The 12,193-nt window shown below is 39.9% G+C and overlaps 1 protein-coding gene across 3 annotated transcripts in view; it reads left to right on the forward strand.

The window, feature by feature from the left end:
* Nucleotides 1-1,899: 1,899 nt before the first annotated feature.
* KIFAP3 (kinesin associated protein 3) overlaps nt 1,900-12,193 on the forward strand; it is a 210,867-nt gene continuing 200,573 nt past the window's right edge. Inside the window, exon 1 of one of the 3 annotated variants that reach the window (XM_020974677.2) lies at nt 1,900-2,109. In XM_020974677.2, coding sequence (XP_020830336.1) covers nt 2,030-2,109 — 80 coding nt within the window. In that variant the 5' untranslated portion in view covers nt 1,900-2,029. Of the gene's footprint in view, nt 2,110-11,743; nt 12,047-12,193 lie in introns of those variants that run through there. The other 2 variants (XM_020974675.2, XM_078156503.1) reach the window with 2 other exon arrangements.

Consider the following 12,193-nt stretch of genomic DNA (forward strand, 5'->3'; position numbering starts at 1 on the left):
TTATTGTGCTATAAGAACGATGATCAGGATGATTTTAGAAAAACCTAGAAAGACTTATATGAACTGATGCAGAATGAAGTGAGCAGAACCAAGAGAACATTGTACATAGTAATAGAAATATTATATGATGACCAGCTATGAATGACTTTGCTATTTTCAGCAATACAATGATTCAAGACAATCCCAAAGGACTCATGATGAAAAATGCTATCTGCTTCCCAAAAAAGAACTGATGGCATCCGAATAAAGACTAAAGCACACTATTTTTCTCTTTCTTTCTTTTTTCTTTCTTTCTACCTTCCTTCTTTTCTCTTTCTTTCTTTCTTTCTTTTCTTTCTTTCTTTCTTTCTTTCTTTCTTTCTTTCTTTCTTTCTTTCTTTCTTTCTTTCTTTCTTTCTTTCTTTCTCTTTTGTTAGAGTTTTCTTCCACAAGATTATTGTGAGGAAAGTTGAGACTATTTCAAGCATCCTAGAAGGATGATCTCTATTTGCAGAAATGAAGAGAGGCAGTGGAATAGAGTGGAATACAAACTAGATTTAGAGTCAGGACACTTGGGTTTTAATCCCAACCCAGACATTTGCTAGCCATAGGACCTTGGGATATTAACTTCTTCTCTCTGGAGCCCAATATTCTCCTTGTAAAAAGATGAACTTGGACCAGGGGTGGGAAACCAGCAGCACTGAGGCCACATGTGGCCTGGATTCCCCACCCTTGACTTGGACTAAAATGATCTCCAATCTCCTTTCTAGTCCTGTAACTTGTGATATGAGAAGCATGCCCTGTTCTGAAATGGAGAACTTTGGCAATCAGTGTGCTCCCACTAGCTCCAAATTCACTGAATATTTCAAACTCCAAAATGAAATTTTCTGACAACTTGCTAGAGATGAGCCAATAAGTTGAACAAAAAATTGTTTACCGTATAAGAACATGCTAGAAGGTAAGCGTAGCTGAAAGTATGTATCACTGCATTATCCGGGAAACAAACACACAAATACATACACACATAGATACAACGCACATATACATGTGTACTTATGTGTACATAAGGTACATATATACCTTTTCTATACCACTGCCAACTCAGTCTTCCTAATGAATAGGCCTAATCACACTTCTCTTTCACAAAAACCTCCATTATTTCCCATAGCTTACCAAATAAATTTCAAACTGCTTATTCTAGAATTCATGACCCTCCTTAACTTTGCTCCAATATAGCTTCTCATTCTTATCTTGCTACTCCTCTCATTCAAATGTCCTCTACTCCAACCGACTGGGTATAGTTATAGTCCCTTGAATACAGCCTGCACTATCTAGCACCCATAACTTTTGTTCAAAGTATTTCTTGTGATAGGAATGCCCTCTCTCCCTCAAGTCTGCCAGTTGAGATACCATTTTTCCTCCAAGGCCCAGCTCAAATATCACCTTGTCTATGTCGTCTTCCTTGATCTCTGCTAGCTAGATGTAATCCATCTCTCCTGTGAACTTTCATAGTCTGTTTCATACTCCTTTTATTAATTTTTTGTATATATTTCTTCTATTCAGTCTACAATTCGAATATAAATGCGTCAAGGGAAGAGACTTGTATGTCTTTGCGTTCTCCTTGTCCCCTCAGGAAGTGACTTGCACATAGTGGAAACTCAATCAATAAATATCTGTCTAACTGGAATGAAACACATTTGGACAACAATTACATCATGATTAAATATATTTGAGCGAGATACATCATGCTGCCATATCTCTCTGGACTCTTAAAGCATGATTTGGGCCCCAAAAGCACCTGAAAAAGGAGAAAGGCAAAGAGATCAAGTGCCCATTGTCAGAGTGGAACTTTGTCTCCCTCTTCATCCTGAACCTACTGGAAGTGTGGTGATGTCATAGTTGTTGGCCTCTCTGTCATTCCAGCTGTAAACAGGGGAGTGGGGGGAGGAGGTCATCAGGGAGGAGATTTCTTTGAAATGCCTTTTCAACTGAAGACTCCTTTGCAGTAAGATGTGCAGTATGAGCTCAGGTTAACTTGAAAGGTGGGAAGATGACTGCATTAATAGGCAGTGGAAGTGGGCTCTTTGGGCCCCAGTGGCCCTTTGATGACATCCCAAAGGCCGTAACCAGGTAAGAAAGGCTTGTGAGAAAGCAAAGACTGTTGAAATGGAAAGGTCCTTAGTGTGTTTGAAGGATTAGATTTTCTATTACCTTAAGCCTTAGACACTTCTCAGGCATATGTTGTTTTCACCCAGCAGAAGTTTTTGGGGCAGGGACTCCCATTTTTGTCCTCATCTCCAAGCACTGAGCACATCAGCTGACATATGGCAGGTGCTCAATGAACGCTTGTTGAATTGAAGTGAATTGAATTTCTCTTTAAGTTCAAGTTATCTATCCCAATGAGGAAATAATTGACTTGAGTTGAAAAAAGAAACACTTTTTTTTGTTTTTTTATTATTAGTTACTTAAAACACACAGAGTCTGTATCTATACCAAAAGAAACTAATTTCACCTCACTATACATGCCAGCAAATTGGTCTTTCTTGTCCTGTACATCTTCTCTGTCTTCCTTAATACTGTCAAATCTTCACTTTCCAATCACCTAATTGCTCTCAATTTTCTCATGGTATATAACATCTCTGCGACAGCTAGGTGGCGCCATAGTGCACCGAGAGCCAGGCTGGAATCAGGAAGACTTCCTGAGATCAAATCTGGCTTCAGGTACTTAGTAGCTGTGTGATTGGACAAGTCATTTAACCCTGCTGGCAATCAGTGTGCTCATCTGTAGAAAGATGGAGAAGGAAATGGCAAACCACTCCAGCATCTTTTCTTTTCTTTTTTTTTTTTGTTTTGTTTTTCCAGAGTCTTTTTCAAGAAAATTCCAAATGGGTCAGACACAACTAAGACAACTGAACAACAACAATAATAATATAACATCTCTAAATGGATCATGTGTCAATTTCTGACCCCTGGGAGAACATCTGACCATGGCTTTCAAGTATCTTTCACCAGCTAACCCCATCCTATTTGTATGTTCTGATATTCAATCCTTCCCCATTTCTTTTCCTACCTAACCCTGCCACATTTTCTTAATCACATTAACCTCATTGCTGCCTTTTATACTTTAGTCTCCCCTTTCCATCTCTGAGTTTGAACCAGACTGCCCAAAGGGCACAGAACAGGATCTTTCATCCTCTTAAGGAATGAGTTCACTCCTGTCCTTTAAATCACAGTGAAAGTTTTCCAACAGTAACACCAAGCAGTCTTCAGTCATCAGTACAATTCTTAACTCTCTCTCCCCTGGGATGTTCTTGCAATTAGTGTATTTATATATGGTTAGGCTGATTGCATGTTTGTCATGTAAGCTTCCTGGAGAGTTGGGGCTGTGTCTAATTTTTGCTATATATCTCAAAGTACCTAAGGCTCCCTTCACCCTGTGAATATTTACTGACTGGCTTAACTGAGTCGTTGAGATCAAAGGAATGGGGAAATTAAAGGAGCTCAATACTAAGGCTACAAATTAATTAAAGCTTAATTTCACTGTAAAGTACTAAAGGACAGGAACTATGCCTGTTTTAACTTACTTGGATTTTGTGCCTAATATTCATTCATATGGATATTTTTTTAAAAATTATTTCATTATGAAAACATAAAAATGTCCCATAAAAAGAAAAAAATTTACCCACTCTTTCTGCCAGTTACATTTCAGAGATGCCATTCTTCTCTCCCAAATATCAACCTACACAAACACATATAATCTCTCTCTCTCTTTCTCTCTCTCTCCTCTTCCTTCCCACCCCTCACTGTCTCTGTCTGTCTCAGTCTCTCTTCCTCTCCTTCCCTCCCTCACCTCAGCTAGTTTTGTTCATTCCCAAAAGAAAAATGGGTGTCACTGTCCAAATGTTCCTTTAAGTTCTTCTTAAACTGTGATGCCCAGAATGTAACACAATAAGACTTCAGATGAAGTCTGATAAGAGTAGAGTACATTAAATTTATCATCTTTCTATTCCTGGTTTCTCCTATATAGCCTGAGATCAAATTAGCTTTTTTTTTCTTTTTGTTTTTTTGGTCTACCACAACACATAGCTGACTCAGAGCTTGTAGCTCACTAGAACCCTTGGATATTTGTTGTTTGTTTTCATATTAATTGTTGTCTACAAGACTTTCCTCATCTTATACTTTTTGTCTTTTTTACCAATCTGATGGATTGGAGATAGAATCTCAGAATTACTTTAACTTAATTTTTTTTTTTAGTGATTTCAGGAATTTTATGCATGTAGCCATTGATAGTTTAGATTTCTTCTTTTGACAACTGTCTGGTTATAACTTTTGACCATTTATTTATTGGGAAATGGTTCTTGTTCTTATGAATTTGAATCAATTCCTTAAATACCTTGAATATGAAACCTCTATCAGGAAAACTTGCTTCAAAGATTTGTCCTGACTTAACTGTTTTCATTCTAATTCTAGCTGTATGGGTTTTGTTGTGCAAAAAGTTTTAAATTTTTTATAATCAAAATTGTCCACTTTTCTCTTGAGATCTTCTTTATCCCTTGTTTGGTCACGATCTCTCTCCCCACCCATAGATCTAACAGAAAATTTCTTCCTGGCTCCTCTTAATTTGTTTATAATGTTAACCTTATGTCTGAGTCATGTATTCATTTGAAAGCTTATCTTGGTTACATGGTGTAAGATGTTGGTCAATGTCTGATTTTTGCCAAACAGTTCAGATTTTCCCAGCAGTTTCTTGTTTCTTTTTTCAAATGGTGAATCCTTTCCCCAGTATCTGGTCCTTGGGTTTATCAAACTCTATGATACTGTGTTCATTCGCTTCCATATGTTCTGTGCCTAATTGGTTCCACCAATCAATCAATATTTATTAAGTGCCTACTTTGTGTCTCCTAGTTTTTAAACCATTACCAAATAATGTTGGTGATTACTGATTTGTGGTTTAATTCCATTTTGAAGAAAGAGGAAAAGTTTTCCTTTGGAATTGTATGTATTTTGTTTAATATAATTTTAATGCTAGACTCTCTTTCTTCCCCATTACTTCCTTTGAGATTCTTGCTTTTATTCCTCCAGGTGAATTATTACTGTTTTTCTAGGTTTATAAACACACACATAGTTGTATCACAGGTTTTTATTCTTTTTTATAATCTTCCTTACAATCTTCACTTCATGCTCCTTCCTCTGATGTTGGAGTTGTTTTTTGTTTTCGGGAATTTTTTTTGCTTATAAATACTCCCTCACCTATCCCACCTTCTCTCTCTTAACCGCCCCCTCTGCAATTCCTATCTCTACCTATTTCTCCACTGACTTTAATGCATTTCTGTGCAATACTCTTTGCATATATGTGTGTGTAAATATATTCAACTTTCCTTTGTCCAGTTCACATGAAAATGAAGTTTATGGGAAGCCCTTCTACCCCACCCCCATTTCCTCCATGTTTAGGTACTGCTCAGATCACGCACATGTATTTAAGTGGACTTCTCTCTCTCCTTTTTTTGCTACTGTGTTTGAACTTCAAATTTTCTATGCAGCTCTGGTCTGTTTCTCAAGAACGCTTAGAAGTTCTCTATTTTATTAAAGGTCCACTCCTCTACCTCACCCCCTCTGTGGCTCACCCTAGAATTATACTCACTTTTGCTGAGTAAGTTATACTTGCCTGTAAGCTTATTTCATTTAGCTTTTGGAATATCATTGATATTTCAAGCTCTCTTTTTTTTTTTTAAGTTTGATAACTTTTCAGTAGTGTCCAACTCTTCGGGACCCCATTTTGGGTTTTCTTTGCAAAGATACTAGAGTGGTTTACCATTTCCTTCTTCAGATGAGGAAACTGAGGCAAACAGGGTTAAATGACTTGCTGAGGATGCCACAGCTAGTAAGTATCTGAAACCAGATTTGAACTCAGTCTTCCTGACTCCGAGCTGGGCACTCTATCTACAATGCCACTTAGCTGCTAAATCATCTGTGATCCTGACTGCAGCTCTCTAGTACTTAAATTCTTTATTTCTGGCTACTTGCAATATTCTTTCTTTTAACTAGAAGCTCTGGATTTTGGCTACAATGTTCCTTAGAGTTTTCATTCTGAAAAAAAAAATTTCATTCCCATAGGTTACCAGTGGATTATTCCTATTTCCTCTTTGTCTTCTGGTTCTAAGAGATATAGGCAGTTTTCTTCTTAGGTATATGATATCCTTTAAGGAAATATGATTAGGTTCTTTCTTTTGGTCATGAATTTCCAGGTATTCCAATGATTCTTAGATGTTTTCTCCTCAATCTATTTTCCATGTTAGTTGTTTTTGTTATGAGATACCTAATGTATTCTTTTATCTTTTTAGGTTTTTTTCTTTGTTTTAATATTTTTGTCTCATGGAATCATTAGCTTCTATTTGGTCCATTCTAATTTTGAGGGAGTTTGTTACTTGAGCAAAGTTTTGTTCCTCATGCCAATCTGTTAATTCTCTTTCCATTTCTTTCTTCCATAACTCTCATATCTTTTCCAAACTTTTCCTCTAGCACTCTCATCTCATTAATTAAAAATGTGTTTAACTCTTCTTTAAATTCTTGCTTCATTTCTTAATTCCTCTTGGACATTACTCCCCTTTTCCACTCTCAAGCAGTAAGTCAACTTTTAGTAAGCACCTATATTATGTGCCAGGCATTGTGCTAAGACTGGAGATACAAATAGGAAAGAAGAAATACAGTCCATGCCCTTGGGAGCTTACAACAAACACATAGAAAAGCTAAGAGGGAGACAGAGGAAGAGAAGGAAGACACCCAAGTTTCCTTGGAGAAGGGAGTAATGGGACATGATGATAAAAGTCCATAGTAGTACAGCCAGAAGGGAAATGAAGAGATGGCTAGCTTGGGGGCCTTCCTTAAATGGAGGTTCTCTACCCTCCATTCAGAGGAGTCCCAAGGGTACAGTACTGATGAGGTATGAGTGTACTAAGGCTGATTTAGTCTTACAGGTCACTATGTATGTTATGAGGAAATCCATTTGTGATGATGATGATATAGAATTTATATGTAGTGCTTTAAAGTTTACAAAGTGCTTTCTAAATCATTACTTTATTTTACTACTACAACAACTATCTTAGAGGTAGGTACCATTATTATCTCTATTTTACATATGAGGAAACTGAGGCAGAGAGAAATTAAGTAACTTTCCTGGAGTTATACAGGTAGGAAGTGTATGATCCATCCAAACTGATATTCTCTCTGTTCTTTACACATGGCACTCTATCTGCTGCCTCTGCCTTAATATTGGCTGTCCCCCATGCTTGGTCCTTATATCTACCTCACAGAGTTCTTTTCCTTTAAGATGAATTTCAGGCACCGTCATCTGTAGGAAGTCTTTCCTGATTACAACTTCTAGTACTCTCCCTCTCAATGTACCTTGTATTTTACTACATTCATTGTGTGTGTATACAAATATATATATTACATTGATGCTGTATATATTTATTTCATGTATTTGTCCTCCTCCCATTTGAATGTAAATTTATTTGAAGTAGAGATTATTTTACTCTTTGTACTTGTATACCCAGTGCTTAACACAATGTCTAGCATAAAGTAGGTTCTTAACAAATTTTTAATTGATTGATATTACATTGGCAAATCAATATCCTTATGCAGAGAATCACCATCTACTACCATTCTTTGCTTCTTTTTCTGACCCTAATCCCATCCTCTTTAGGAAGAGACCCCAAATATCCTTTTAAACTCTGATTGCATGGCTGTCCTTCCTTTTTCTTTGTGTAAAACTCTTCAATTTCCAGTATCCTGTAAAGAATTACTTCCCTCCACCTCAAATCCCCCCTTTCCCAAAAAAACCCCTCCACTTCTATTTTCTGTAGGAGTACTTCATTCCCCCCAACAACTTGGAGTGTGGAGAAGAATTCTTTGAGTCCCCTCAACTTGTTTTGGGGGGTGAGGGGTAGGCATGGGGGTGCTGAGGATCAGCCTTCACTTTGACCATAAATAACAGTCATTTGGCCTATGTGCTCTCATAGAAAGTTGCTATACAATTTCCCTTCCTCTCCATGCTGGTTGACTTTTCAAGTTATTTATTGATTTTTTTTTTAGATGTTTGTGAGTGTTTGCATTTGTCTTTCCTGGTTAAAAGTTTTACAACCAGTTACAACTTCTTAATCACTTGATAACATCACTGAACTTCCTTTCTAGTCTCACCAATAGGTCCACAGCCATATTACCTTTCCCTTCAGCCTCACACCACCTCTTTCTTTATCATTTGGTCCAACCCACCAATCTACTCTATCCATTTGTTTTATCTTCTGATTGTTCCACTAAATCTTTTATTACTTATCCTTCCCCATCATACCAACTGCCTTCCTTTCTCTACAATCTTTCTCTTCATTTTCTATTTACTAAACTTCCTTGATCCTCCTTAGTCCTGCTATTAGCCTTCTTAATTGTCCTCCGTCCTCTTGCACCCATCTTGTTCCTCTTTCAGTTAGATAGTCAAATCTAGACTTGTATCTAGGCCTGGAAAATTTTCTCCTTCAAATTTCCTTCAAATTCTCCCAAATTTTTCCTCCCCAAATTCAAATTCTGACCCCACTTGCTGATTTCAGAAATCTACAGTATTTCCTCCTTATTTAACTCAAACCCTTCTCCCTCTCCTCCCACAATAATGGAAGCCAGACATGGGTGACATTGCTCTACCTGTTCTCCTGCCTGCCTCACCACTTCTTCTTGGTCTTCCTTGATTGGATCATCATCCATAATGTAGTACCCCCTAATTATGGGGTACTACAAGGCTCTGTCCTTGGCCCTCTTGTCTCTCCTCATTCTCTCTATCCCATCAACTCCCATGGTACAACTATCATCTCTATGAAGAGGAATCCCAAGTGTTAGAATGTAAGGTCCTTGAGTAGAGATTGTTTTATTCTTTTTATTTGTATATCCAGTGCCTAGCAATACAGTAGGCACTTAATAAATGTTTGTTGATTGGTTTTTTGATTGTACATATCCAGCCCTTTTGAATGCCAGTCCAGCATTACCAACTGAATGTTGGACTCTTCAAGTTAATGTCCAATAGGCACCTCAACTTCCATATATTCATAATAGAACTTACCTCTCCCCCCAGACTTTCCCTTCTTCTGAACTTTCCTGTTTCTATTAAGGGTACCACCATCCTACTAATCACCAAGATTTGAAACTTCAGAGGCATCCTCAATTTCCACTTCTGTCTCATCCTTCATATTTAATCAGTCATTATTTCCTGTCCATCTTACCTCTGACATCTCTCACATTTACCCCTTTTTTTTCTATTTGCAAAGCTGCCTAGCTCTGGCCCTTATCGCCTATCCTCTGGACTATTATAATAGCCTTCTTTTTTTCTTTCCTGTTTTTCCTTTCCCATGTAATTTCAAAACAAGCTACCAATTCCCCTGAGCATTTGGATGTGTCTGTGTTTTCATATTGCTGTCATCTGTGTGTTACGTCTCTGTGTTTGCCCTGTTTCTCACAACAAACATAATGCCCTCGAGTTCAGGAATTCCGTTTTCTCTTTTTCTGTCTCCCAACTTACCTACTATGGTATTCCAGATCCAGGGATTATTCAATTAACGATGATGGCTAATTGATGGATGAAATTAGCAAAGGGATGGGCCTTTTGATGAAGACCATGTTAATTATATAGTGGCATCTTGGATCAACTTATTAAGGAGATTGTAAACTGTTTAAGCATTGTGAGCTCCATTAGCTGTCCATTAATCCATTATATTGTGAGCTCCTTGTCTTTAGTCTCTTTTTGTATTCCCAGCTCTTAGTCCAGTGTCTGGCACTTAGTAGGCCCTTAATAAATGTTTACTGATTGATTGTTCTATCCCTCCTGTTCTGCAGCTTGACCCTACACTTCTGCCCAGAAGCATTTAGCAAAACCAAGACTAATAAAATTTTTATCAAGTTTCCAGTAAGTCAGCATCAACTGAATATACATTGAGCCCTAGGTCAGAATTAGAAGAGATCTAAGAGATCACTTAGTCCAAAGATCACAAAAAGGAACCTAATCATAATGATGCAACGTTTGATTATGTGATGGCAATGAGAGGAAGGAGTGAGCTCCCAAGAGGCTATGCTCCTGGTGTTGTAGCTAGTGTAACTACACCCTTTGCACAACTGGCAATGGTAGAAAACCTTAGGAGGTATATCTTGAGAAAGAGGAAAGGAAACAGGAGGGTCCACTTACCCAGCCAATACTAGCTTGTGGGCTTTTTATTCATTCAACATAGTATTTCCTGATTGTCTGCTATGTGGCATTGGGTCAGATGCTATAGGAAATACTAGAGAAGTATCTTCCCCCATGGAGGTTATAATCTAGTTGGGACAGAAAAACCAAGGTAGATAAAAAAAAAATAGTGCTAGCTCAGTGCGGTGGAAAGGAGTACTGGCTTTGGAGTCCAGAAGACCTAAGCTTGAATCCTGACTTTGCTATTTAACTGTCTTTTGCCTCCTTTTTATTTTTGGTACTAGGAATTTTGAGGTCCTGATTTCAGTGGATGAATTTCACAGATGATACCAAACCCTAGAGAGGTTAAATTTCTTGCCCCAGGTCACAAAGGTATTAATTGGCAGGAAAGGATTTGAACCTGGGCTCTCTGCTTTCAAACTTATTGCTTTTTTTTGACTTTTTATTTTATGACTATGCTACACTACCTCTTACCAGATGAATTTCCTTCACCTCAAATATGATGAGTCTAGACTAGGTGAATTCCTTACCTGTGTAGGGTCAGGCTATGATGGAAGGCTATATTTTGGAAGCCTTGTCTGTAAAGGATGAACTGAAAGGGGGAGGGACTAGAAGTAGGGAGATCAATTAGCAGGCTTTTACAACAACCCAGGTAAGGGGTGATGAGTGTCACTGTGGCAGGAGATTTTGAGGGGGTGTAACTGATTTTTCCAAAATTATGATAATAGCTAGTATTTCTGTATCAACTTAAGGTTTATTATATAGTTTACATACATTTTCTCATTTGATTCTCAGAACAATCTAGCGAAAATTAATCCCAGTTGTACAATGAAGACGACTGAGACAAAAAGAGGTTAAATGATTTGCCCAGGGTAAAGAGCTACTAAGTGCCTGAGGCAGCATTGGAACACAGGGCATTGCACTGCCTAAGCTCAGTCAAGCATTGGAAGCCAGGTCTTCCCACCCTAAGTCCAATGCTCTTTCCTTGCTTTTAATAGATTTGCACGAAAGTTACACCACTTCTCAAGACTTAAACTGGGCAGATTCCTGTAACATCAAGTCCAGGCAAGGATTTCTCAGGGCAGCGTGGCTGCCTTCTGCGTACTCCAAAGTGCAAGTACAGGGTGCTGTACGATTCTTAGTGCATTTAATGCCTTAAGTCTTTGGGTCACCCTCTCTTAAAGGTTACCTCGCAGGTTACTGAGCAAATGCCCTATTAAGGCCTGGCATACTTGGATTCTCTCCAATCCCACACCCCTCGTGACCCCACAAAGTGCAATCTAGCAATATCGGCCTGCTTTCCTCAATGCCAAATACCAAGTGTTCATTTCAGTCTTTGCCCCATCAGAAGCTTGGGGCCAGCAGTTCCTTTTCCATCCTCTAGGTGGCGGTGCCCCAGGAGTCTGGGCCGCCCCCCCCCCCCCCCAATCTGTCCCAGTGTGCACCAAAACCCGTCCGGCCTCTTACAAGGAGCGGAGTCACCTAAGGCTCGGGAGCCTGCGCCCAGTACTGAGCCTGCGCGGGCTGCTGGGACAGAGGAGCGCAGGCGCAGTGAGGGGAGGAGCCAGCCTCGGCAACTCCGGGCGCGCCCAGGTCCTGCTGGTGTTTGGGGCCCCGCAGCTGGGGGAGGAGCCGGCTCCCTCACCGTGGTAACCGCAGCGTCGTCGCCCCTCCCTGCCCGGCCCTGCCCGCCTCGGGACTGTCATCACCTTCGGGGGCTGTGGGCAGCGTTCTCCCCCGCGGCTGCCCCGGGAAATAACGCGCCGGCGTTCCGCGGAGACCCGCCCCAGGCCCCGCCGCCACCGCTGCCGCCGCCATGCAGGGCGAGGATGCCCGATACCTCAAGAGGTGACGAGGCCCCGCCCCCGGCGGGATGCCCCCGATGGGCGAGGGGAGGCGGGGGAGGGGAAGACCCGGGCCTGCGCTCGCCCCGCCCTGCCCTGGCTACCCCTGTCTCCTACCCTGCTCAGCCCACCCCTGCCAGGTCCATCCCAG

This window comes from Phascolarctos cinereus, unplaced genomic scaffold (assembly GCF_003287225.1).
Source record: "Phascolarctos cinereus isolate Bilbo 61053 unplaced genomic scaffold, phaCin_HiC Scaffold_5;HRSCAF=322, whole genome shotgun sequence".
Classification (NCBI taxonomy): Eukaryota; Metazoa; Chordata; class Mammalia; order Diprotodontia; family Phascolarctidae; genus Phascolarctos; species Phascolarctos cinereus.